The 26,657-nt window shown below is 44.7% G+C and overlaps 1 protein-coding gene across 2 annotated transcripts in view; it reads right to left on the bottom strand.

Moving 5' to 3' along the window:
- Nucleotides 1-26,657, bottom strand: part of PLXNA4 (plexin A4) — a 590,507-nt gene that overhangs the window by 131,692 nt on the left and 432,158 nt on the right. For both annotated transcript variants that reach the window (XM_087860822.1, XM_045792629.2), the window contains one exon: nt 23,161-23,292. In XM_087860822.1, coding sequence (XP_087716948.1) covers nt 23,161-23,292 — 132 coding nt within the window. The remainder of the gene's footprint in view (nt 1-23,160; nt 23,293-26,657) is intronic.

Below are 26,657 nucleotides of genomic sequence, written 5' to 3'. Positions count from 1 at the left end.
CAAGATGGAATCAGCCTTTATCCTTGAGTTCCCATTTGGGAAGCATCTTCCCTAGAGAACTGCTGAACCAATAGTTAACTTTGAATAAATGAGAAATCAAATGTCATGTGTGAAGTCTCTGATATTTTGAAGCTTATCCTATCCTATCCTATCCTATCCTATCCCATCCCATCTTAACTGATACACTTTGTTACTCATTTGGTGTCTTAAAATCAAGACTATCACAATAAAGCCTTTACGCTGTTACCAAAGTCATCAAGTAAATATATAGGGAAGAAGGAAAATTTTTTCACTTGGGGAAAATAGAAACATATCTCACAATGTCCCCCAAGATGATGACTTAGATGTTGGTTTATTTGGGAAAGCTATGAAAGAAATGTTTCCAGAAACTTACATTTCTACTTGGCATAGAATTATATTTCTGAATTTCCTTTTAAAATGGTGAAGGAGGGGCGCCTGGGTGGCACAGCGGTTAAGCGTCTGCCTTCAGCTCAGGGCGTGATCCCGGCGTTATGGGATCGAGCCCCACATCAGGCTCCTCCGCTATGAGCCTGCTTCTTCCTCTCCCACTCCCCCTGCTTGTGTTCCCTCTCTGGCTGGCTGTCTCTATCTCTGTCGAATAAATAAATAAAATCTTTAAAAAAAAAAAAGAAATTCAACATAGATTCCTTCACCATTTTATTTTGAATTTCCCCCCCTCTATGTTGAATTTCTGATGATCACAGTTCTACAACGTAGGAAGAAGCCAAGTTAAGGTCAACATCACTGCCATGAAATGATGGATGTAACCATCAAGCAGAGGTCAAAGAGGATGAGAACTGAACAGAGACCATGGGACTTGGTGAAGAGGTAGTCACAGGTTACCTTTTTAAGAGAGCAGTTTCATTGGACAAACCATATTGCAGAGGGTTGAGGAAAGAATTAGGTGTAAAAAAAGGAAAGAAGGAAATCTAAACCAGAGACTTGAAGTATGGGTGGTAAAGGAAGGAAACAGGGCTATAGTTAAAAAGAGAAAAGCAAAACTTGAGTTTGACTGAAAGTTGGGGTGCAAGAACAGATGACAGGAAGAAATAAAAGTTAAAAAATGTGGACAGAAAATCTTTTGTGTGTTTGAAGAGGGTAGGATTCAGAGCACAGGTGGGAGATACTTTTGTGAAGAGAGGGAACATATGAGGGTTTGGAGAGGCTTTCCTTCTGTATTCCTTATTTCTTATCTGAGCCCATGGCATCATCATACACTAATTTCGACTGATTGAGAACTCCAGGAATCATCTTGAACTCCTTTATCTCCTTTACACTCTGCTACATACTGTTATCACAAAAGCTATTTAACCTTCTAAGTATCCCTTAAACCTTTACCTTTGTGAAGCTTTAAATTCTGTTGGAAGTTTCATAATCACAGTTTTACCCCTTACCAGCTGGGTGACCTCAGGTAAATTACACACCTCTCAATTTCTCATCTGTAAAATGGAAATAAAAATAACTACTTTGTAGCACTGCTGTGAAGATTAAATTAAATAAGTACCTGACACAGTGATAGCAAAAACTTCTTACTTGGCTCTCCAAGTCTAAAAAAATAGATTACCCATTTTTTTTATTTGTTCACTATATTGCCACCAGAATGATCTGTTTGACATTCAAGTCTGTTATGGTCTTGCTTAAATCATGTCAAAACGAATCTATTGTTTATGGACTAAAATCCAACCCTCCCCCTTTTTAAAGTATGATCTCATCCCTGTCCAACTCTACAGTTTTCACCAATCTCCCATCTCAATTTATGTTCCAATGACATTAAATTCCTTATAGTTTCCCTTAAGACATCATAATGCCTCAAGTTTTCTTTGACTTTGCAATGTTGTCCCTTCTGCCTGGAATGTCCTTTTCCTCTCTTGTTCCCTCAGTAAATTCCTATTCATCTTTGAAACTAAGTTCATGTGTGGCCTTCTTCAGGTCCTTCTTCATCACTCCCTTCTCTGTACTACCTCTCTATAATCTAATCACTTCTGTTGTCACACTTATCTCATTGTATTGCATTTATGTATTTACATGCTGGCTTTCAATATTACATAAACTTCTTGAAGGAAAGGGTGTGTTTTATTTAATTCTATAACTCTCTTGCCTAGGACAGTACCCCATACTGGGTAGGTACTTATCAAATGATTGGCAAGTAAATGATTGAAGGAATGAATGAATGTGCCTACCTGGAATGATAATAAAGTTGTACAACAGACAGAAGTGGGTAAGATCATCCCCATATAGTCTACATCTTCATGGAGCAGACATCATCTGTTCTAAGTGATGTCTGTTTCTGGAATTATTGAAAGGAATGGCATTGGAACCTAAAGTTAGTGGAAAATACAATACACTAAACTCATACCTGAGATTCTTTACTTCATGCCTTGTTGTTTTTGAACATACACACGTGCACACACACACCCTTCTCCTGTCACTTTGTCCCCAGAATCATAACACCATAGGCTCTTCCAGCCTTGAGAATTGTATGCAGCTTGACTGACTGAACTCAAATGCTTAATTTTCAATTTTTCCTTCTACCTGAGGTCTTCATTCTTGGATATACAGAAAGCTATATTGATGAGTAACAGAATCTATACTTAGTTTTCCACCATGCCACTCTCATGTGGCATGGTCATGCAGGTTTAGAGGCAAAGAGGAGAGGGAAGGCAGATGACTCCTATCATCAGGGAAGCTGATCACTGTGGCTCTGACCAGGAGCCTAGAACCCCCTGGATGTGTTTCCTCTTTATAGCTATGTATGACTATGAGGCCCTGGTGTATGTTTTCTAAATATAAAATGGGGAGAATTCTGTAATTCTAGATAGCAACTAAGCATAAGGATTCAAAATAAGAAGAGACAGTTTCCAGATCTAAGAGGAAGAAAGAGATTTTAAGCAGAAATTAGAGCCCAAAAGTCCCACCAGAGGAAGCTCCTGTTACAGAAAAATCCTTCGTCTTCTGCATTCTCTGCAGAAGTGTGTGGCAGGCTCTGACTTTCAAAAAACTGGAAGAAATATCTAATTAGGGCTGCCAAACAAAACTCCATAAAAATTAGGTACAGGAGATGAAAATAAACCCAGGAAATGGCTATCATTAGAAAGCAGAGTTTACCTTTTACTCTCTGAAGAAGTATGTGGTTAAAATAATTTAATTAATGTGTGACCATTTTTATGAAATCCGGAAGGCTGCCAAGGCATGTCCTCCATTTATAGATCAATGTTCTGTAGTGGAGCTCTACATGTAAAGACATGAGGTTCTCTAGATGGTCCCTCTGATAAGATCTCCAGTGGCTATTCCAGGGTCACTTTGAAGCTTCCTCAGGGGGAAACGTCCATCCAAAGTAGATCTAATCATGCTGATTGTCCAGTTTTGTCTCTACCTGGGACAGAGGCAGTAGTGGAGAGTGGCTAAGAGCATAGACCCTTGAGGTTTAATCCTATCTTCACCCTCATAAACTGTGTTATATCTTGGGGAGGTTGCTTAACCTGTCTGTGTGCCAGTTTCCTAATCTCTAAGATGGCCCCCAAACTTGCCAAAGACTGGGAGAAAATATTTGCAAATCATATATCTGACAAAGGGTTTTCAGAATATACAAATAGTTCTCAAAACTCAACAATAAGGAAACAAACAATCTGGTTTTTTAAGGGTAAAAGATTTGAACAGACACTTCACCAAAGGAGAATAGAGATGGCAAGAAAGCAAATGAAAAGATGTTTACTATTTTTAATCATTAGGAAAATGTGAATTAAAACCACAATGAGATATCCTTACATATCTACGTGATTGGCTCAAAAAAAAAAAAACAAAACAAAAACAAGCAAAAAAAAAAAAAAAGGAAATAAAGAGAAACAGATGATACCAAGTGTGAATGAGGATGGGAAAGGGACTGGAACTCTCATACATTGCTGGTAAAAATGTAACATGCAGCCAACCTGGAAGACAATTTAATAGCTTCTTATAATATGACTCAGAAATTCCATTCCTAGGTATTTACCTAAGAGAAATGACAGCTTATGCTCAGAAAAAAATCTGTATGACAGTATTTACAGGATATTATTTATAATCACCCAACAACAGAAACAACCCAAATATCATTCAATGGTGAATAGGTACACTGAGGTACAATTATATCATAGATTACTGCTCAGCAAATAAAAAGGAGCAACAACATGGATGAATTTAAAAGCACTGTGTTGAGTAAAAGAAGCCAAATACAAAGACTATATATTGTATGATTCCATTTATGTGAAACTCTAGACAAGGCAGAAATTATTGTGACGGAACAAAGGTCAGTGATTTCCAGGGGAGGAAGAAGTGGGGGAAGATCGACTGCTAAGGGGAATGAAAGAACTTTTGGGGGTGATGGAAATTATGTCAGGACCATAGGGGTGATTGCATTATTGTATACATTTTTTTTTCAACTTCAAGAACTATTATTTTGAACTAACTTTAGACTTAACAAAAAAAGTTGCCCAAATAAGTACAAAGAGTTCCCACATCCCCTTCACTCACTGTTCCCTAATGTTTAAGAGCATAGGTAATCATATTACAATTACGGAAACCAGGAAGTTAACGTTGGTATGATACAATTTGCTAAGTTCTAGATTTTATTCTAATGTCACCAGTTCTTCTACTTAATTTATTATTCATTCCAGGATTTTATATTCCATTTGGTTATTATATCCCCTTTGTCACCTCTAATTTGTAACAATCTTTCCTTGTCTTCCTGACTTTGACACTTTTCATGAATACTAGTCAGTTATTTTGTAGAATGTCTTTCATTTTGGGTTTGTCTGAGATTTTCACATAATTAGAGTGAGGGTGTGCATTTTTGGCAAGAATATCACAGAAGTGATACTGTTTCCTTCTCAGTGCATCTTATCAAGTGGTTCATGATAGTGATATTCTTGTTACTGATGATGTTAACCTTGATCACTTAGCTAAGGTGATTTCTCCACTGTAAAGTTACTATTTTCCCCTTTGTAGTTAATAAATAAGCTGGAGGAAATACTTTGAGACTGAAAATATCCCAATTTTCCTCAAACTTTTGCCCACTGATTTTTGTATCCAATGGTGGCTCTTCTCTGCAACAATTATTATTGTAGTATAATTTTAAAAATTTTCCTCTTTCTTTCTACATTTACTTTTTTTAATTTTTATTTTAATTTTTAAAAAAGATTTTATTTATTTATTTGACAGAGAGAGACAGCCAGTGAGAGAGGGAACACAAGCAGGGGGAGTGGGAGAGGAAGAAGCAGTCTCCCAGCAGAGCAGGGAGTCTGATGCAGGGCTCGATCCCAGGACCCTGGGATCACACCCTGAGCCGAAGGCAGACACTTAACGACTGAGTCACCCAGGCGCCCCTATTTTTATTTTTTTAGATCACTTTGCTTTGAAATAATTATAAATTCATGGGAAATTGAAAGGATAATACAGAGAGGATCCTATGTACCCTTCAGCCAGGTTCCCCCAATGGTTACATCTTACAAAACTATAATATCAAAACCAAGAAATTGACATTGTTATAAAGTATGTATATAGTTCTATTTCATTGTATCACAGGTGTAGATTCATGTAACCACCAATGCAATCAAGATTCAGAACTCCTCCAATACTACCACATAACTATACACTTGACATTGGTGATCATATGTTAATTATACCTCAGTCAAGCTGGCAACACACAAAACACAAAAAACCTTCAAATCCTGTCAAGGTAACAGGAAGCACTATGTAACTATTAGTTTTCATTGTTGCTGTTTTCTCAAGGAGCCTCTCTCTTCTGTACTAGGGGTGCTTGTAGACGAAGGTGCTCAAAGCAAGGGCCAGTCCAAGCAATAAGCCAAGGGCACAAGGACCTTTTTATTTGCACGACTCCCTGACTGTTGCTATACTGCGTAAATTAGACAAACCATTAGTCACCAACACCTGGACCGAGTGCTACCCTAGCACTGCTGGAGATTCCCAAAACTGTCTCCTGCATATCACTGTGGGCTCGCATTTGTTCCTGTCTTCTCTCTCATCTCATGGTGACTATCCTTCTGTTACTTGAATATGCCCAGCACATCTTATTTCAGGGTCTTGCCACTTGCTGTTCCCTCTGTCTAGAATGTTTTCTTCATAGATATTCAGTAGCCAGTTCACATGTCATGATTCAGCAAGAGCTTCCTGAGCCTTGTAGACCAAACCGGCCCCTTCTGCCAGTTTCAGCTTCTCTCACATGACTCCATCTTACTTCTCTTATAGAACCTACCACTAGAAGAAATTATCTTGGCTATTTATTTGCTGACTTGTTTCTTGTCCATTCTGATGCCCCCTAGCATGAAGCTATATGCTGCCTGGGCATCATGTTTTGTCTAATGCTGGATCTTCACTATTGCCAGTGATGGCGACCATAGTCCCCAGGAGAATTTCCTGGCCACCTTACTTCCCATTGTTCCTCCTCCCTTCTTCTCTTTCCTTTAACTCTCTTTATGTGCTCTCCCCATTCTGACACATATCTATTGAGATAAAAATGAAGTACGCAGCCGCACTGGAAAAATCATAGATGAATCCAGAGACTTCAGCTTACTGTGTCCCAGGCTTTTTTGCAACGACTCTTCCCTTCCCGACCCTTTTCCTTGGCTCTCTGCCTGTCCTTAATGGGTGCCTGCAGGAGGAATGCCCAGAAAGGAGGACTCCCACTAAATTTTCTCTAAGCCATTTATTCTCGAACTGCATTTAAGCTAATAGGAAAGGCTTCATGGGAAATCTGGAGGCTTCTTGCCATCCTCATGCTTGCCCTTTGCCTCATTTCAATCTAGTTAGCCCTGTTATTATTTTTTCTGTGGAATGGCATATATCCGTGCCATTAATTCTACATATTTCTAGGGGAAAAAGGGATTGAGAGGAAGGAAAGACTGATTATTTATCAAGTAAAAGACATTTCTTCTCTCTCTGGACAGCCAGGTGGATTTTCTGAACTCATTTCTGCCCTGAAATGGGGCAGCCGCTTCTGAAATGAGTCCTCGGTGTTGGGGTGGGCTCTGTTTTTATGGCCAGTGGGTAATAGCATTTCCTGATTTATGAATTGGCATCTGGGGTAGGTGCTGAGCCCCTAGATGGATTCATCATGGGGAGAACAGCCATATAAATAATCCTGTCACATAAAATTATTGTTCTCATTTTGATTTTTAAAAAATGTCCTTTTGTGTAGTGGGATTTAGGAGATTTTAGTGGGAAAGCAGGAGAGGGATGAGTTACTTGGCTCCCTTTTTATCTATAAAATAAAAATGTACAAGTATTCTCCAGAAACGGTGACTTGCTTAGAAGACAATTACCAAAACAGTATAATCATCTGGGGGGACTCTTGGCACTTGGTTTAAAGTCAAAGCCAAAGTCTCCATCTGAGGAAAGATGTAGGGAGATTGATCTCATGCGTCTGACCCAGGCTACACTTGGGATTAAAAAAAAAAGAAATGGTAAAGAGAAGATCAGTTCATGTTTCTCTCATCTTCCCCAAATCAGTGTGGTGATTCATTTAAATGCACCAAATACTTATTGAGTATCTACATGGTACAAATTGCCATGTGGGCCTCCTGGGGTTGCCAAGACAAACATAAGCAGGAGCTCGCAATCCAGAGGATGTGGGTGCGGATGACTCAAAGTGAAATGCAGGTTTGAAGCATGCACGTGATTTCCCTGGTGACATGAGTCATAGGGCATCCTGGACAGAGAGTAGGACAGAAGCAGAGACCCAAGACACATTGTGACTGAGCCGAAAACTGGCAACTGTTGGCTGTTTAAACTTTATGTTTCAGATCTTTCTCCCCTCGTGAACTTGTAACCTCCCAAAGGACAAGGATCCCGCCTGACTTCTTTTGTACCCATCCCTTTGTTCCCTGACCTTGAGGTCTAACTCACAATAAGTCAGGAGAAATCACCTTGTTTTCTACAAAAGTCTGGATAGGTTCTAGGCTAGACTTTGCCACGGCCATATGGCCTGTCTCTGCCACACAGCTTCGTTGTTGTGGTCAAGTCAGCCACAGATCATATGTAAATGAATGGGTGTGACTGGGTTCCAGTAAAACTTTATTTACAAAAACAGGGGGTCCACCAGATTTGTACTGTAGTTTGTCAATCCCTTTAGTAGGTCAACAATATCTGCTTGTTGAATTAAATTGAAAGGAGACCATTTAATAACAAGGGCATCTCACTTTTAAAAAAAATCAACTATGACTGACAAAGGAAATAACTGCAGAACATGTTAAAAGAGTTCTTTTCTTTTTTTTTTTTAAAGATTTTATTTTAAAGTAATCTCTACACCCAACATGGGGCTCAAACTCATAATCCTGAGATCAAGAGTTGCATGCTCTACCAACTGAGCCAGCCAGGCACCCCAAAAGAGTGATTTTCTATGCAGAAAGATTTCTGTGGTACTCACAACATACAATCTATTATAGAAGCATATTTTAAAGAAGGGGTCCCTTCCATAAATGGAATTTCTAAATCTTTGCCAGTATGCAAGATGTTGAACAGACACCATCCCTTTCCACAGTACCAGGCTCCAGAGGACAAAAAAACTCCCCAAAACAAAAAACCACCACCACCAAAAACACAAAACAAAAGAGAGAGAGCGAAACAGGAGTCTCTTTCCTCATTTCACTAGCCCAGACAGGAGCTGTACCAGGAATCTGGGTGTGATAACCAAGGGCCTAGGAGGCAGGAGCCTTCTTGTGGTGTGTCCTTGGGGAGGGGGCCAGCTGAGGCTGTTGAGCTGTCTCTAACTACTGTCTAACCATCGGGGCTTCTATTCATTCCTCTAATTTATTTCTTTGTTTTCATGGCAGAATAAACTCCAAATTCCAGGGGTCAACTAAGTGCCTGCCACCAGCCCACACGAGGCCAAAAAAAAGCTTAGTGTCATCAGTCAATGCCAACTAGTTAATAATGACCAGCCTCTTCGCTAATGGCCTGAAGAAGGGGTCCTTGGGCAGCAAAGGCTGTAGCAGAGAGACTTGCAGGCAGCTGCATGGGGAGAATGCTTTGCAAGAAGCATTTTTGCTGGCCACTTTCAAGGGTGTATCCACCCATGCTCAGCTCTTTAGGAAGGTAGTAATTAGTTTTATTCCCTTCGGTGCACATGGCAAATGCAGCAGTGTCTGGCATTTAGAGACCCATTGGAGTCTGCCCCTCGCATCTTGACTTGACTCAGGTTTACATCTATAACTAAGAAATATCAGGATTGTAAGGTGGTTTAGGGGTTGTGTTCAAGTTCCCACAGACAGAAGAGAAACTTTGATTGTCAGGGCTTTAGACAAGGAGAGGCCACTGCAAAGAAAGGTTAATCGTGACTTAGCTGGCCCCGTACCACCCAGTGTCTCTTGCAAACTGCAGGCGGTGAACACAATCACTAAATAGTAAGCTCCTCGAGGGCCTAGATGGCTTGTGCATCTTTGTATGTTCCCAGCGTGGGGACTCTTCACAGAGCTGCAGGAACAGGACTACCTAGTGCATTCTGGTCATCTGGACAGTGCTTCCCCACTGGTGTGTGGTGGTATGCTCCGATGCCATGGATAGGCCATAGGTGTGCTACCACGTTGATCTTTTCAGACCTTGGAGCGTCCAGGGAATGCCTGGAGAGGACAGGACTCCTGGTCCCCTCTGGTTATGGGGGGACTTCTATCACCCCAGTGAGCTATAGAAATACATTCATTTCCAAGTGACTCTTAATGAAATAATAGGTTAGAATGCATTGATGGTCCACAAATGGGAAAACTAAGACTCAGAAGTCAAGATCTTATGAGTCAAGAACTTGATTCTAGTTAGCCTTACTCTGTGTCCAATGCCTTATCCACTACCCCACAGCTGCCACACTGAACTGTCAATAACTGTGGAAGCCAAATTGTTGAAATTGAGAAATCACTTGAATAAAAAGCAGCAGAGGGCCAGATGATGTCATTAGCACGGCTTGAAATGTGAATTGGATGCCCAAAGCTTAGGTAAACTTATTGCCGGTACATGTAAGATGCTAATCCTAGACCAATGGCTTTCCCTTTGACCATGACTCATGGCAAGAGATGCTTTACATTGCAACCCAGGGCACACACATATGCACATATATAGTTTCACAAATAGTATTTATCCTTACTGTGCTTGATGGACACTGTTCTGTTCGATTTTATTCTATTCCATTTAAAAAAAAATTCTGGTCATGACCCTTTAAATTGATTTCATGACCCACTAAATTGATTTCTCGACCCACTAATGTGTCATGACCGGCAGTTTGAAAAACACAGGCCTGACCCCATTCCAGCTCTCCCTCCCTCCTCAGAGACCAGGAAAATGGAAGGTGAATGTGGAGAAGAGTAAGACAAGAGACAGATAAAAAACAAGGAGGAAGGTGCGAGGAATAAAAAAAAAAGGGGGGGGGGAGAAAGGAGAGAATGGGACAAAGGAAGAATGAATGGGAAATGGGAGACATAATGAGCAAAGGTTAACTCCAGACTGACAGATTTACGCCTATTAAAACAGTTCTCAAGATCCACAGTCATTTTGGCCTCACTTATTACAAAAATATTCCCTGCCAGCTTGTATGGCCATGGCCATCATCATGCTATCTGCTTGTCTAGAGACTGTCTTATCTGTCAGCACCATCTCAAATTCTTTACAGTTCCTCCCAGAGAGAATGTTCTGTCTGCTGCTCAGGGATCTGGAATTTCGAAAAATCTAGGAGACGTTAGGTAAATTACCCCAGGATAAAGAAACTGACCATACTGACTCCACCCACACTGATGTGCCAATGTACAATGGGCCCTATGGACTTCTGAGCTGGGTCTTAACAACAGACTCTTGGATCAGAGGAGATAGTTGTAAAGGTGATAGGAAAGGGAAGATTAGAGATTGAATGAGATTAACTCATGAAGCTTCTGCAAATTTACATACTCTGATAGACAGCGGGTATCTAAAGAGTATTGATGATTGCATACTTTGTAGTAAAAACTTTTTGAGCATGCACCTATAATACACATATTTGTTTATAAAGACTATCTATGCTCTACTTATTAATATCACTGCATTATCAACTACACACAAAGTTAGGAAATAAAGATACGAGATAACGATAAAATAGCATCTTAATGCTTATTTTATCTTATTAATGAATGATACAAAACATTTTACTATCTCCAAGAAAATTATTATTAAAAATGGTGGGACTGATATGTGAGATTTGGCTTCATTATTTGTGAAAGTCTTTGTTGAGCACTTAGTGATACGATGTTCTGAGGTTGAGGGTTCAATTTATTTTGAAACTTTGCTTTCATGGCTGTCATAATGGAAATAGACACCTCACATCGACACAGAAATGCAAAAAGCGTTGTTGGCTATGCTGACTAAACCAAGATACTTCTCTTCGGTTTCATGCACCAATTATGTAAAGATTGTTGTTGAAATTCAGTTGGTAGATTTCCATCTTCTCTGATGTCAATCAGCTATTCTTTCAACTAATCGGAAGGTGCTGAATTTTTATACATTTTTAAAAATCGGGTCAAAACTCTCTGAAACTCTTCCTTCGGAAGACTTTTTGGCAAGTAGAAGATTCTGTTTCCAAGTTTTAAAAGTTTTTAGATAGAAGTTTTTAAAGTGTCACACTCACTCATTATCAACAACAAAATCACATAAAGATGAAAATATTTCCAAACATTCTTTTTGTTTCTTTCACAATGGTCTCCCCATGCTATACATTCTTCCTGAAAGTGGTTACTTTCTAACTCTTTGTTAACGTATTACCTTTATATTTGAGCGGGCAGATGAAGTGTTCAATTTTTTAAAGTTATCAGCAAAGTGACATACTTCTGACAGCTGCTTGTCAGACCTGAAAAGATCAGCAAATGTGGAACATTTTGGTTCTTTTAGAAGAAAAATGTTTAATTATGTTTCCATAACTAGCAAACCCCTGGGTTGTACAAAAAAGTCTTCATGGTTACTTCCATCTCAAATTGTAAAGATTCTGTTTCGAGGATTGTTTTTACAATATCGATATCTGCTGCACATAAACTGCAAACGTGTTGTAATATATTGAAACTGAATCAGCCAGTAAAAACACCGTATCACCACTGGGAGATATGGAGCTCCCATGCTTCTCCTTGCCTTTCTGACACATGGATGCCTGACATACAGACCAAGGCACGGAAACAGTATCCAGTATTGACTGTATACTAAATATGAGCAAAGCCTAATCTTGTTTTAAAAAGAAAAAAAAAAAAGATTTCTAATGGTTTCTTCCTTTGTCCCATCAGATCATTCTTTGTACTTCTTAGCATCAAAGTGCACTTTAATACCACTACACTGGACCAGCAAAAAGGGTGCTCAATGTTTTAGGGTTTGTGGTTTAGGTCTTTGGTGTTGTGGAGCAAAACAATAATAAATAAGTGTATTGCCTCCTCTAAATCATGTGAACTGAGGGATATTGGGTTATCAACATTTATTTAATTGTTGAAGACAGAGTAATAAATATTTGAAAATAAACAATGGCCCCTCAGTTAAGGACCATCTGAGCAGATGTAAACTGACAGGATACATTAACTCTGTTAATCCCAAACGTATACCTTTGAATGGCAACAGTAGGAAGAGGCAGAATTTCAATAATTTTAATAAAATTGGTGGCTTTCTGAGAAGGACAATGAATTGTCGATTAAGGTTGGGGCTAAGTTCAGAGCTGAAGAGGGCTCCAGGCACCTAGGATAGAGGAGGGAATTCGAGTGAGTGCCAGCAAGCCAGAAGTCAGTGAGCTGCAAGGGAAGATTAGTAGCCTGAGGTCCAGGTGTAACCTTGAGACTTGGATCCAAAGAACCCTTCTTTTCCTGACCTCTGGAGAGTTGAGACAGAGGATTCAGCCTGTGCTTGGAGATGGAACAGTGCAAAAGAAGAGAGACAAACTGAAGGTTTTGGTGGGGGGGATGGGCTGGCCCGGTGAAGGATATTAAGGAGGGCACGTATTGCATGGAGCACTGGGTGTTACACGCAATGAATTACGGAACACTACATCAAAAACTAATGATGTACTGTATGGTGACTAACATACCATAATAAAAAAAAAAAAGAAGAAGAAGAAGAAGAAGAGGGACCAGGGTCAGGCTAGAGCCAGGGAGACCACCAGTGAGCAGGGAGAGGAAACCAGAAGAGCTGGGAAAAATCAAAGTGAAGTCTTTTTTTTTTTCCAGTGAAGGAGCCATACTCCGCCCACCGCTCTGGGTGCTCCTGGTAAAGTGAATTCTGTGATCACAGGAGCTTGGAAGACACCACCTCCCCAATTTGCCACTCCACCCCCAGCTTGGGGACTTCTAATACTCATCAGCACACCAAATGTTGTAAGATATCTGCTTAATTCAGATTTCTCCAAATGTATTTGACCAAAGAAAACTTAAAAAAAAATATCCTGCCAAACTTTGGTTCTGAGACTAAAATCTGGGGAATCCTGGACTAATTGATGCTTAAAGCCATAACAAGGCAAAGGGACAGGTGGGAGGCCTCGTTCACGCATCACACTTCATGTGTGTATTACTTGTGCCCTGAGATGCCCTCACCTCAATGAAAGTTGCATTTCTCTCCAAGCCTTGTGGACAAAAGTGGCCTCAGAGCAGTAGGACTTTCCCTCGAGAGGCCCCTCCTTTCACCCTGCAGGTAAGCTCCGGTGTGAGCCGTGACTCCTGCCGGAGGCGATGTCTCCAGGAAGCGATCTGGGCACAAAGACCACAGCTCCATCCGAAAGGCCCCTGACAGCTGTGGAGTCAGGCTGTGGTGCAGCAGAGGATGGGAGGTGTGGCCAGTGCAGGCTGCCTGCTCTGCTCTCTGCCGCCCTGGCCACCCAACACCAGGGGCCTGACATGCTTCGGAGGAGATGGAAGTGAGTTTATGAATGATGGGAGGAAAAATATGATGGGTGAAATTTTAAAAAATAAAACACCGACACCATTCTACTAGACCAGCATACTAAAAACAATAAAGAGGAAAGCTAAGATTTACTGAGCCCTCGTTACGTGCCAAGCACTGCACTAAGAATTTCATATGTGCTTTCTAATTTACTCATTGTAACCACCCAGGCAGTGGGCACTAGCAAGTGTTCCTGTTGAGAAACCGAAGGTACCCAGAGATTACATAACTTGCCCAAGGTCCTATAGGTAGAAAGTGGCAGAACTAGGACCAAAAACAAGGGCTGGCAGTTCCAGCTCCTGCTCTGAACCACCTTCAAGTCATCCATCAGGGAACCAGATAACCTTCAGCACCCACGCAGAATCCTTTCTGAGGACATACCTATTCCTACGCTTGCTTCTCCAGTCCTTTGCTGTTGTGCATAACTTTAAATAAATATCCAGATAGTCTCCCCCTCAACCATTATGCATTTCCTTGAAACGATGGCATTGTCTTTGAGTCGGTTTCAAATTCATGTCTCCATTGTCTATGCAAAATATCTGAAATGCACTTAAGGGGCTCAGATCAGATATAATTCTGCCATTTGTAATTTTTCCTTTTATGCCTATATTGCATTTGGTAAAGTCATGTGGCATCACTAATGCCAACTAGTCATCTTGAACAATGGCACAAATTAACATGCATCTATTTACTTTGGAAAAAGTCTCATCAATATTCAAACTGAGTACACAGTTCACTTAAGTATCTGATATTCCCAGCCTCTCTTTCTGCAGAACTCAAGCACCAGTCAATCAGTCTCACCGAATGGAACCACTTCCATTCAGGTGCCGTCCCTAGAGGACAGGAGTGTGGGATAGGATGGTGGGAGTCAGCTTCCGTCCATACCCGCCCTAGGTAAGAGGAGAAGGGAGCTGAGTGGCACCCGCAGAATTGAGAACCATCTTGGGAAACACCCCAAGATCTCTGGCCTCTAGACCAGAGTCCTCATGATACCCACCCAAATGCACGAGGAGACTGTGCTCTTCAGGCTGACATCCTGTCCTCCACCCACCCCAGCACTAACTACACAAGAAAGCTGGATGTCCAGGGTAATCCTCACAGTAGGACCACTTTTGTTTCAATGCCCTGCAGGCTGGAGTCTGCTCCCAGCTCACCTCCCACAGAGGCTCCCAGAACAGCGCCTTCCTTCTGCTCTTTTCTATACTGCGCAGTGCCTACAGCTGCACCGGGAGGACATGCAGTGGGCACTTGGAAAACACACATGGTGGGAGGAAGGACCTGGAAGGGGGCAGAGATGCAGCAGTCTCTGGCCCTGTTTGCCCAAGCTGCTGGAGTCTCCTCACATGCTCCTAAGTAGAATATTACAGGCAGTTGTCTTTAAAATGGCACTTCGAGTGCCCCGATGGTCTCGGGACGCAGGCACCGAGTGGAGAGGAGATGTGAGTGTCAGGGCCACTGCCGGAGACAGATGCTTTAATGGAGCTCAGGATAGGAGCTGCCAAGGCTTTTCCCTAATCACCTGCCCCTTGGATCTCCTAGTCCTTTCTCCTGCGCACACCACCCCCCGCCCCCCATCCCCTAGCTGCCCTACCTTTATACACTAGCTCTTCTGGTGTTCAGGGCAGAGGGCAGGGAAACCAACCATTCCCTGTCTGCCCTAGGAGTCCTGACGGATGAGGAGCCAGAAGCAAGTTCAGGCGCCCGGTCTGTGATAACCTCAAGTCCAATGGGGCTTGACTCAAACACACTAAAATTCCTTCCCCCCCACCCCGCAGAAGTAGAGTACAGACGACCCCCCCCCCAGCCCCACAGAGGCTGCACAGCTCTGTTGACTAGGGTGGGGGACAATGGGCTCCTGGCTCTTCAGTCTCCTGGAGGACAGCACCAGCAGGCATAAAGGAAACGCTCGGCCTTAGTATTGTCCGAGGGGCTCTGAAACGGACAGGGGGCATGTGTGCCAGGCTGTCCTGGGGAGCTGGTGTCCAGAGCTGAACTGGTCTTCAGCTGCCGAAGTGGTAACAATAATGATAATAATGATGGAGAGAGCCCCCACAATTCGCTGAAAGTCCACTGCATGCTAGGCCCTTTACATATCTCACCTTTCATCCTAAAAGCCCTGAGAGGTGGGTGTTATCATTTGCATTTTACACATGAAGAAACTGAAGTGCAACCTGCACGAATGATTTGGTCCAGGGGCAGAGCTGGTGAGTGCGCAAAGGGCCTGGATGAAAACCCAAATTCATGGCCTATTCGCGACCACCCTGTGGTCTCCCTCCTGCACACAGTTCTGCCTTCCAGTCACCCCGTGTGAGAAATGTCAGGCCACTGTCATTTTTCCTCTTGGGGAAGTGACTGGACTCAGTCATATTCAGGTGTTCGAGACTTTATGCCTACATGAGTGACCACTTGCGAATATGTCTGTCCCCTGCCTGCTCTCCCTATGGGATGGGTTGACTGTGTCTGGGGCCCCATGTACCCCAAGAGGCTCTAGAATAGATGTTGCAAGGCAGCTCTTGTCCCAAACTGCACCAGGCTGGAACTAAGACAGAATAAGCCAGGGCACCTCCTCCGTGGGGCCGTGGGGCGGTCCTGAGCCCCTACTGTCACCCCCACTGCCCCATTCAGCCCTCCACCCTCAGCGAGTCCTTCTGCCATCTTAGGCTTATTTTGGAGCCTAAGGAGTCGGGTGTATGACTTTTCTGCGGACAAGAGCAGAAGATAAGGAGTGTCTCTTGCCCCCATGGAGAGCTCCATGTCCCTCATGGGAAGAGGGACTGCAGAAGACATTAGGGGAGGAGCTGAGTTGGACGCTAACTTGGCTCCCTGGCCAATGTGCTGTGTGACACTGGACAAGCCATTCACTTTTCTGGGCTTTCGTTTGCTCTTCAGTCCTACAGGGAAAAGGCTGCAGGAGAGAGGTGGACCCAACAAGCCTTGCGGGCTTTCCCAGCTCTGGGGTTTTGTGATGCTAGGGAGAAGCCAGGCTCCCAACTCCTGGGGAGTGTAGGAAGCTGGGGCAGGAAGTCATTTCCCCTGTCTGGGTCCCTCTGGTTCTGCGACAGTAAAATGGAGATGTTCTGCCTTTTATGGAGAAGGAAGTGAGAAGCGGGAGCATCTCAGTAAGGGCACGCTGGAAACTTCGGGATTAGTGCCAGACAAATGGGAAGGCTTCTGTCTGAGTGACATTGGGTGAAACACTACAACAGGCTTCCTCTTCTTTTGAGTGTCTGAGGTGGCTCCATTTCCTGTCACTCACTCTCAGGTCCCTGCTTCAAGTTCCCTCTCCCAGGAGCTATTGGAACAGCCCGGTCTGGGTGCCGGGAGCAAACGTCCAAATGGGCTTGTCACAGTGTCAGCCATCCAGACGCAAATGGCAGCATACAGCCCTGTCCCCTGCAGGGGCAGGAAGAATGATGCCAGACAGCCGTAGTCACCGCAAATGCACCTCAAGAGAGATCTGCCCTTGACCTGGTGCCCAGAGAGTCAGAATCGTTCTTACAGGAGCCCAGCGGAGGCAGAAACCGTCTCACGGCTGCACCTTATGTGGGATAGGGGTTTGCCACACTTCACATTGGCTGCCCTCAGAACGCCCCTGGGAGGCAGGTCGGGCACGGGAGGGACACTGAGTCACGAAGAAGCAGTAATGGCGCCCCATCACACAGGCGGTCCCAGCAGAGGCACCATGCAGTTCGGGGTTCCAGCCCCAAGTGGCGTGAGCCTGTCTGGGACCACAGTACCACCTTCCCTTCAAACTGAACTTCCCCGTGCAAGTCTCAACATGGTAAAAATCCCAGTGACAAAGGGACCCTCTCACCTGTTTCATCCCAACAGGCACACTTGACCAGCTCTGCTTTACAACCCCGAGCACAGAGCTTGAAAAGAAACACGAAGAACAGCGAAGGGATAGGTCAACAGGCCTCCGTTCACCCCCTTTTACACCTATGCCTCCATGGGAAGACCCTTCTGATCACTGTTTAGAATGACAACATGTTTGCTTTGACTAGGTCTCCAGGTCCCACTTACTCTGCCCCATTTCCTTTTGTCCCGAACTTACTACGTGATCTATCCAGGATGCTGGTAGCTTCTTTGCTGTGTCCTCTTGTGAAAACTACAAGCCCCTACAGTCAAGGTTGTTATCTGTATCTTGACCGTTGTGTCCCCAGTGCCTAGGCTAGCACCTGGCACCTGGTAGATGCTTAGTGAATATTTGTTGAGTGAATGAATGAATCAGGCCCGGGTAGTATGTTACAAAGCAAGATGACCCTCGTGACTTGACCACTGGATTATGCTGGAAGGAGCCAAGTAGAGATGCCCCAACTGGCCCTGCCTTCCTTCCGAGTAACTCCGAGCAGCAGGTGGACCCACCTCCTCAGCCCCCACAGGCATCTTGTCCCGGGTCACGGCTAGGACCTGAGTGTCACCAGCTCATGTGAGTGTCCCCAGGCACCTGGAAGCACACCCGCTGTCAACAGGAGTCAGTAAAAACAAAGAACGCCATGGAAGATGGCTTTGGCCCAGACGCAATGGAAGCGTATCTCCAAAGCAGAAACGTGTGTGTGACGCCTCTGGCTTTCAGGCAGGGGAGGGCTGCTGTGTGAAAGGGCTGAATCTGCCACTTGCTCTGGGCCCTATAAAAGACACTTGCCTTGTGTGGGGGACAGCTGCTTTTCCCCAGTTTGGGGGCTGCTCCAGGGCACCCGAGGACAGCCCAGTTCTGCCACCTCATCTCCTCGTTCATCTGCCTCGCTGGCATTTTTTCTCACTTCTCTCCCGTTGCTTTGGCAGGTTTTTATCCCGACACTTTCAGTGTGTATAGACATTCCCTTGGGAGCACTAGAGTCGTAGTAAATACACACCATATACATCCACACAGATATGTACGAAGCAAGAAGGAGGCTGATGGGAGACATACAGGCGGGGGCAGACACAGGAGGAGGTGTGCATGTGTGCACACACACACACATGAACACACACACATACACGCACACACACATCCCATGGAGATACCCAGCGGTACACTCACTCCGACACACCAAGGAGAAGCATATATGGAAAGTGAGAGTCTCTCTGGGTGAGACATAAAGAGGAACTCACATATTCCTGATAGTAGAAATAATACCCTGGTTTGGAGTTATTCAGTTTGCAAATAATTGTAATAGGTTGGAGGTTCCCTCACTTCTGGATGCTGAGCCAAGCCCTTTCTACAGGCATTATCTCATCTGACCTTCATCAGTGCCCCAGGAGATCAGTTCCACTTCCCACATTCCCATTTCACAGATCACAAACTGGGGTGTGGTGGTCTCTCCCGGTACATCACCTACCACCTTCCACTCCCCGTTCCAAGGCAGCCCTTCTGGGTCCCCGGAAACACCAAGTACGTGTTTGCATCTCACGGCGTCTGAGCAAGCCGTGCCTCCTGTCTGGATGATGATTTGTTCCCAGTTGCCTCCTGCCACTTCACTTCATCCTCCTGTCTGCTCAGAAGTTTCCTTCTTGGGAGACTTCCTCTGACAACCTTCCTGAAAAGAGCATTCCCCACCGTGTTTCCCAGCCACCACTTTATTCCCACTGAGTCTGTTAAATTTCTCACTGTATTCGCCATCACCTGACATACAGCATTCAGTCATTTACTCATTTGTGGTCTGTGTCTCTACTTAAAATATAAGCACTATCAGGGCAGGGATTTTGTCTACCTGATTCCCCACTGAATCTCTAGTATCTAGAAAGTGGCTGACTCAGAGTAGGTGCTCAACATTTGTTAGTATTGAATGAATAAATGAGGTCCGGAGAGGGTTAATAACTTGACTATGGTCACGGAGCCAGGAAATATATAGTATTTGTATGCGTACACACGTACACACACACACACACACACACACACACACCCCGCTCCATTCTCTGCCTCTACTAGTTACACCATCCCTACCTTTTCTGACCCTCTAATCACATGACTGGCTCCCCTGACAACCAACAACCCCCCCATTCTTTAGGGGATTTCCAAAAGTCACCTAGTTAACATAAATTCAGTGGTGGTTGAAAGGGGCTTATTAGGAATAACAAGACACCCATTTCACTTGTACGGCTCCTGAAGATTTTAGGAACCGAGGACAAGAGACCAAATATTCTAACAAAAGATTCTCCTATTGCTCTCATCACTCAGGAAATTCCAAGGGTCTTGGTAGATCAGTGCCAGAAATGGGGATGAAGACCAAATGAGAGTTTCTACTATAAGCCACAATATCACAATTAGGTATATTATGTACGACTAGCACATCAGATCTATAATAGCACTATTTAAGAGAAGGTTAAAGTAGGCTATTTAGGTTTAAGCTGTATGTTTACTTAAATAAAAACACATAGCAAAAAATAGTTCAGAACAAGGTAAAAGTTGTGGTGGTGATAAACAGATGACCGAAGTTTGGGAGATGCTTCCTTTGTCTGAAGTGTAGTCTTACAATTATACATGTAAGTTTGAACTTGGGAATTAAGATAAGCAAGAGATAATTCGGATCAGTTCCTCTTTTCCAATTCTGGGTCAGTGATGACAATGGGGATTCAATCAATAATTAATTAATTCATTCATTCATCAAATAATTATCAAAGGCCCATTAGGTGAGGTTTAGACCAGACAAAGAAAACATAGGGCTGCCCTCAAGCTGCTGACAGTCTGGTGAGACAGAAAGACAAGGAGAGAAAGACAGCCTGGGGTGAGAAAAGCTACCAAAGAGGTGTCTAAGCAGAGGTCAGCAATCACTCATTGTAGCACAGGGCAGCACAGCTCAGTTTTCAAGGACAGGGCAAAATTAGCCAGATGAGAAACAGGAGTGCCCTCCAGGCAGAGCAGACATCATTGCTGAGCAAATACAGACTGACCTGTAGACTCAGCCCTGGAAAGTGCTCTGACACAGCAGGGCTGACACCAGCCCACCAGCTGACAGAGGCCGGAATATCCCTAGTATATTCCAAGCTGCTCTTGCCCCCAGCTCTACTTGGTATGCCCAGTCAACAAACAGGCTATGGGTTTTTGATCTGCTTTCCGCTGGAGCTGAACCCCTGCTCCCAGCCCACCTCAGCCTTGACCTGAACTCCTAAGCTCCACACCTGAGAGGTCACCCAGAATCTTGATGCCACCACCTGCCTGACTTCAAGCATGGCCAGTGTCCAGAAACTCCTGTTGCAATGTCATAAGAATAAGAGCCTCCATTTACCAAGCCCTTACTCCGTGCCAGTCTTGGTTCATGCCTGTTATGTGCGCTATGTCGTTTGATCTTGGGACACTATGGGATGTTATTACTACTTCCATGCGACGGTTGAGAACCTTAAGTCTTAAAGACATTAGGAACTTGCCTGAGATCATACTTCGTAAATGGTGGAGCCAAGGTTCACACTCGGATATTCGGACACGGAAGCCAGTGCACTTAACCACTGTGCTGTAATTACCTGTAACTACCACTTTCCACAAAGAATGTGCAAACCCACTGGATACCAGTGTTGGGCCAGCTGTCAGGGGCATTGGGATTTTATTTTGATGGCAGGCTACCCTCCATCTCAGTGAGGAGCAGCCCCAGAATGGATGAATGCCATGGCCCCATCCATTCCTGCCTTCCTTTCCTTTCCAACAATCCAGAGCTCCCAGCGTACACCATCCTCCAAGCCTGAGTGGGGTACTGACCACTGACTGGGCTTGGGCAAGCAGAATGCAGAGGACAAGGAGCTCAGAATCCCAACTCTGTTATCAGAGGGGGCCCCACACAGCTTATAGTTTCCATCTTTGGAAGTTCTTAGATAAAGTTCCAGGTTGAGAGATCCTGGCTTTCAGGTAAGGTAAGGAATTCTGAAATACGTAATGCCTTGTGGAGGTATTGGGTCTTCTCCAAGGAGAGCTGCTTCCCCTCAGTGTCTAGGGCCTCAAAGGTAGGCAGATAGTGTGGGCTCCATTGAAAAAGAGCAAGGAATGAAAGCAAAGGAGCAGCTCATACCCTGTCCTGGCTCCTAGGGTCAAATGTTCCTCTGTCGGCCCCACATCAGGCAATCCCCAAGCCAGGGCAGGCTCGATGAAGACACCACAATGGGTCCCAGTGTGGTTGAGTGGGGAGTCCCACACCAAGAGAAGATGTCATCGAGCTCTTGGGGAGGACGGAGCTGCTGTGGGCTGCCAACGCATAATGCACAAGCCCTGTGGGTGGCATAATGTGGTATTCATCTCCTTCGCTGTGTGGAGAGGGGACAGGCAGAACAATCCAGACTCTGTCGGCAAGGTCCTCTGGAGAGTTCAGGCCTCGCTAATGAAGATGAATAAGAGATGGGATCTGCCCCTCATGGCTGTTGCCTTGTCACATACATATTCATGGACTGGAGGGACAGCTCCTGGGAATGACCCATCCCACACAGAGATGAGAGGGGCAAGGTAGGGCGGTGCTAATCCACTCTTGAGTGGGTGTGTCTTGTGGGGGTGGAACGCTCTGGGCTGTGGATTAGGGCACTCCAGGAAATACTCTTAAATATATGGAATTTTCAAGGTGATACGTATACCTGCTACAGACACACGAGTCCTGGTATAAGCCAAGGACCTTGAAGAACTTACTTAGTACTCAGCTGAGTTCCAGACACAAGCCCAACTTTGCTACTTCCTATTCAGTATCAGTTAACAGTAATCCCTGCACCCTATTGTTTTCCCTGTCTTGGCCTCATGGAATTTGCTGGAACTTCATGCTCAAGTTACAGGTACATACAAAGGCTCAGAACACATGCTATATCAACTCACTTCACACACACAGACCCTGTTTTTTGCATCTCCATCCATTTGACTATTCTATGATGTTCCCTCAACTAAGATTTTTGGGCAACAAATCTTTGCCCACCATAGACCTCTGGGGCCAAGAAGATGACCTTGGTAGGAGGTTATACTTTGTGTAGGGAAATCTGGACAAAAAACTTGGGCATTTGTACCATGTTTCTTCAAAAGAGAGTAAATGTTGGCCCTGAATCTATACTTACCCATACTTTGAAGTTAGTAGATTTGTTCTAGACTCCCAGATGTTTTGATATTTTGAATGTTTTATTCCCTGTTTCAGTGCACTCAGCCTCAGTCCCCAGGCAGTAGAACCAGAAAGATACACACTGAGCCCAATACATCAAAGGGCCTCTCTGCAGCTGGCTTCCTGTAGGTTCTACTGAGCCACAGGCTAGCACTTAGCTGCAAGACTGATGTCTAACAGAGCCCAAGAGCCTTACCTGCCTTTCTGACATGATGTAGAGTTGCTCGTGGTCCTTGGAGAAGGCCATATCCCGGAGGACTGGGCCTGGGTCTACCACCTGCACTGTCTCATACTGGAGGGCGTTGCCCCTGGGCCCATCCACCCGGATCTGTGGAGAAGAGGGAGAGGAGAGATGATATGAGCTCGGATCCTATATTGCCCACGGTCCAGCTTCAGCCCAGACACCCTCCCAACAGCTAAGGGAGAGGCAGTGAGCTCTGCCTGCATGATGCCGAGGCCAGGCCCTGAGGAGCTGGAGTGATAGAACCCCCCCCCCCCACCATGGGCTCCTGCTGGGAAGGGCAAAGAGAAGGGAAGGCAGGAAACCAAACCAGGCTCCACAAAGCATCCAGTGTTATCCTCTCTGGCTCCCTCTGCCTCAGCCTTAAGTTTTTGAGTTGTGGCTTGGACGTCTTTGGAGAAGACGATGGGGTTGGTATTGGGGAGCAGGGGTTGGGGATTGGGTGAATAGTGGGTAACTGAAGCTGTGTCAGATCAGAGTGTCATCATGTAACAGAAAGGCAATATTATTTGCTAGATTTGTGCTCAGAAAATAAGTGGGTGTAAGGAGGCAGGCTGATTCTTTGAAATGGCTACCCAGTTATCATTGCCACACCTTTGAGGAGAACCAGGCAAGGAGCCAACCCCAGAAGTTTCACACTGAGTGGGCTTATTCTGGCCATTAAACCATTGGCTTATGCTTCAGGCTTAGGAGTAGATATAGGTCTTGAAACCTCCTAGAGGATCTATTCATGTCCCCAGGGAAGGGGATATGAACATTCCAGGAAAATGTGTGTTGGGAATGAGTCATCTCCAAACTTCCGAGAACACTTAGCATAGTAGATCACCCCTGGGCCATCCGCAGGCCTTCCTAGAACTGTTTGGACAATGTGGAGACACCAGGAGAGACTTTTGCCCACCCCCCCCCCCAGAGTGGAGGACAAATCTAGTAAGATGGGGGCTTCCCAATGTCACGTGGTGCTCATCTGACCTGGGGTGCTGGCCCAGGTCTCTGGAATCAGAATCATTACAAGCCGGGGCTCATAGCGTCAACACAATCACTGCCCAGTACTAAAAATTCCATCCACCTAAGTTGGGACCAAACATCCAGAGGGAGACAGGGAGAGGCAACAGCTAGGGGATCACCAAACCCGATTAGATACCATTTGTATAAGACTCTGTAAGGTACCCACCATGTAATTTTAGAGATTTCAGTAACAAAACTAAAGAAAAAATTATATTCTATATATTCCCATTATGCACTCTTACTTTAAATTTTTAATATTTAATTTTTAGCCTCTCGTGAGTTCAAGGAGAAGAGAAGTTATTCAGAGCAAATAAGTTACAGAAGGGACACCACATGAATGCCAACTGATGACATCAATTCATCTAAAAGTCTGCCGCCTCTCGTTTCTGTTGAATTCACGGAAATCTGACACTAGGTTATTTTGTGGTTTATGTGTTTGCTTTTAGGTTTGTTCTAGGCTCAGTCTGTTTGTTTTCCTCTTAAGCATGATTTTTAAGCCCTTCCTAGACGTCAGGCACTAAGAAACGGTTTTGCTCGTAATTCCTTCTTGGTGTAATCCTCTCAATCCTGTGGGCTTAGTGGTCATTTGTCCTGACTTGCATGGCCTCTCCAGCATCCATTCCACCCTCTCTCACCTTAGGGGCGAGACTGGACCCACCCTTTGCTTCCCCAGCGAGGGGTGGGGGTGCGCTGCTCCCCGATGGGCATGAGCAAATCAGTTAATCTCACTCTGTTGCCACAGCAATCGAAAGAAAGCAGCCCAAGCGAATCAACATGTGCACTCAGAGCAGAGCAGGGACAGACAGTGTTTTGTGATCAGGGAAGAGAGAATTTCTCCTCACCCTCAACACATCAAAGAAACAGCTGGCTCCAAGAATGGCTGGCAGTCTTCTTGTCATAAAGAGGGGAGTTGAAACCAGGAAAGGTTTAGGTACAGAGATGGGAAACAACTGGTCTTCGGTATGTCCCTGAGTCATTGAATCAAAATGACCCCAAAGCCTGCCCTATGTCAGGACTTTCTAGTTAGTCAAGTTACTTCCTTGTTGTTAAAGGAATAAAAAGGCTTTTTTTTTTTTTTTGCAACATCAAAAGTCCTAACTGCTATACTGACAAAACAAAGATGAGGAAAATGAGACAGAGGTGCACTAAACAATCAGCCTGAGCTATAAAATCTGGGGACAGAATTGGAATTCAGTTCGATTCTGAAGTCCACACTTTTCCTACCACCCCCATGCCATGAGACCTTGTTCATTGGTGGGTTCACGTTCACTCGCTGGGACGTGTCACCTAAACAAAGGCAGGGGCTGAGGTCAGTGGCTGTCTCTGGTCCATATGATTCTAGAGGCTTCTGACAGTCATTCCTGACTTTGATGCTAAAACACCCGAGCTTGACAAATATTTATTTTAAAAATGAAGAAATACATGAATGCAGCTAAAACTCTTTTTTTTTTTTTTGCTGATTTCTCACGAAGCTCGTGAAAACAAACCCCAAAACCGATAAAGGAATAGAAAGAGAATACTTTTAGCTCTGAAAATCAAAATGCCTCAGATTCCAATAGCCCTCCTGCTTCTGTGCCCACCCCCACGCCACCAGATGTCCACCCTGGCCAGGCCCTTCCTTAATCTGAATGAAATGAGAGTTCATGCAAAACCAATTGGGATTACCACTCAAGTCTGACCGCGTGGCGATGGCCTTGGCCCCCAGCCCAGCCAGGCTTCATCCCCAGCTGTGAGTCACCTCTGGAGCAGCAGCACAAGAGTGACAAGAGTGATACTGAGCACCCTGGCTGGTCTCCAGCCCCCTCAGGCTGCTGGCAGGAGCGGGCTCCCCTAGGGAATGCTGGTGGAATGCGTCCCATGCAGTGCCTGGGGTCTGATCCCCAAGGGAAATTGGGTTCCATGCCTGATCAATCTTCCTTATCATTGGGCCCCACCTCCCTGCTCTTTAGCACAAGGTGATGTGCTGGATGGCAGTGGACATCAGAGGAAACCAGGTGAGTGGGGGCAGGGACAGGGGGATGGACCAGGGAGCACGTAGGGCAAGTTTTCATGAGCCTTCCCCAGGGAGGCGGGATGGGGTTATGGTACCCCTTCCATACTCTGCCTGGGTGGAAAATCAGTCATTGGAAAGGCAGGATTCCTTCTCCCCATGCCCCTCCCCAGCCCACGACTTATTTCAGAAAACAGGAAGGAAAGCATCCGTTCACCCATCCGCTGAAAGAATCTCACACAGATCTGGGATAAAAGGAGCTTTTGGTAGGATTGGATGAATGATGGACCATCACAAAATTTAGGTAGGACGGCCCAGCTGCTGGCCCCTTTGGCCTCACATAAACGACAGCAACAAGAACTGGTGATAACTGAGTGGCTATTGCGTGTCAGGGCTCGTGCAGGCATTCTCCAAATACTAACTCCTCATTTAAACCACCTAACGCTGCGAAGTAAGC

This window comes from Ursus americanus, chromosome 3 (genome assembly GCF_024610735.1).
Source record: "Ursus americanus isolate L20-20 chromosome 3, mUrsAme1.1.p, whole genome shotgun sequence".
NCBI lineage: Eukaryota > Metazoa > Chordata > Mammalia > Carnivora > Ursidae > Ursus > Ursus americanus.
The sequence above is the reverse complement of the archived record's forward strand: the minus strand, read 5'-3'. Positions and strand labels throughout refer to the sequence as shown.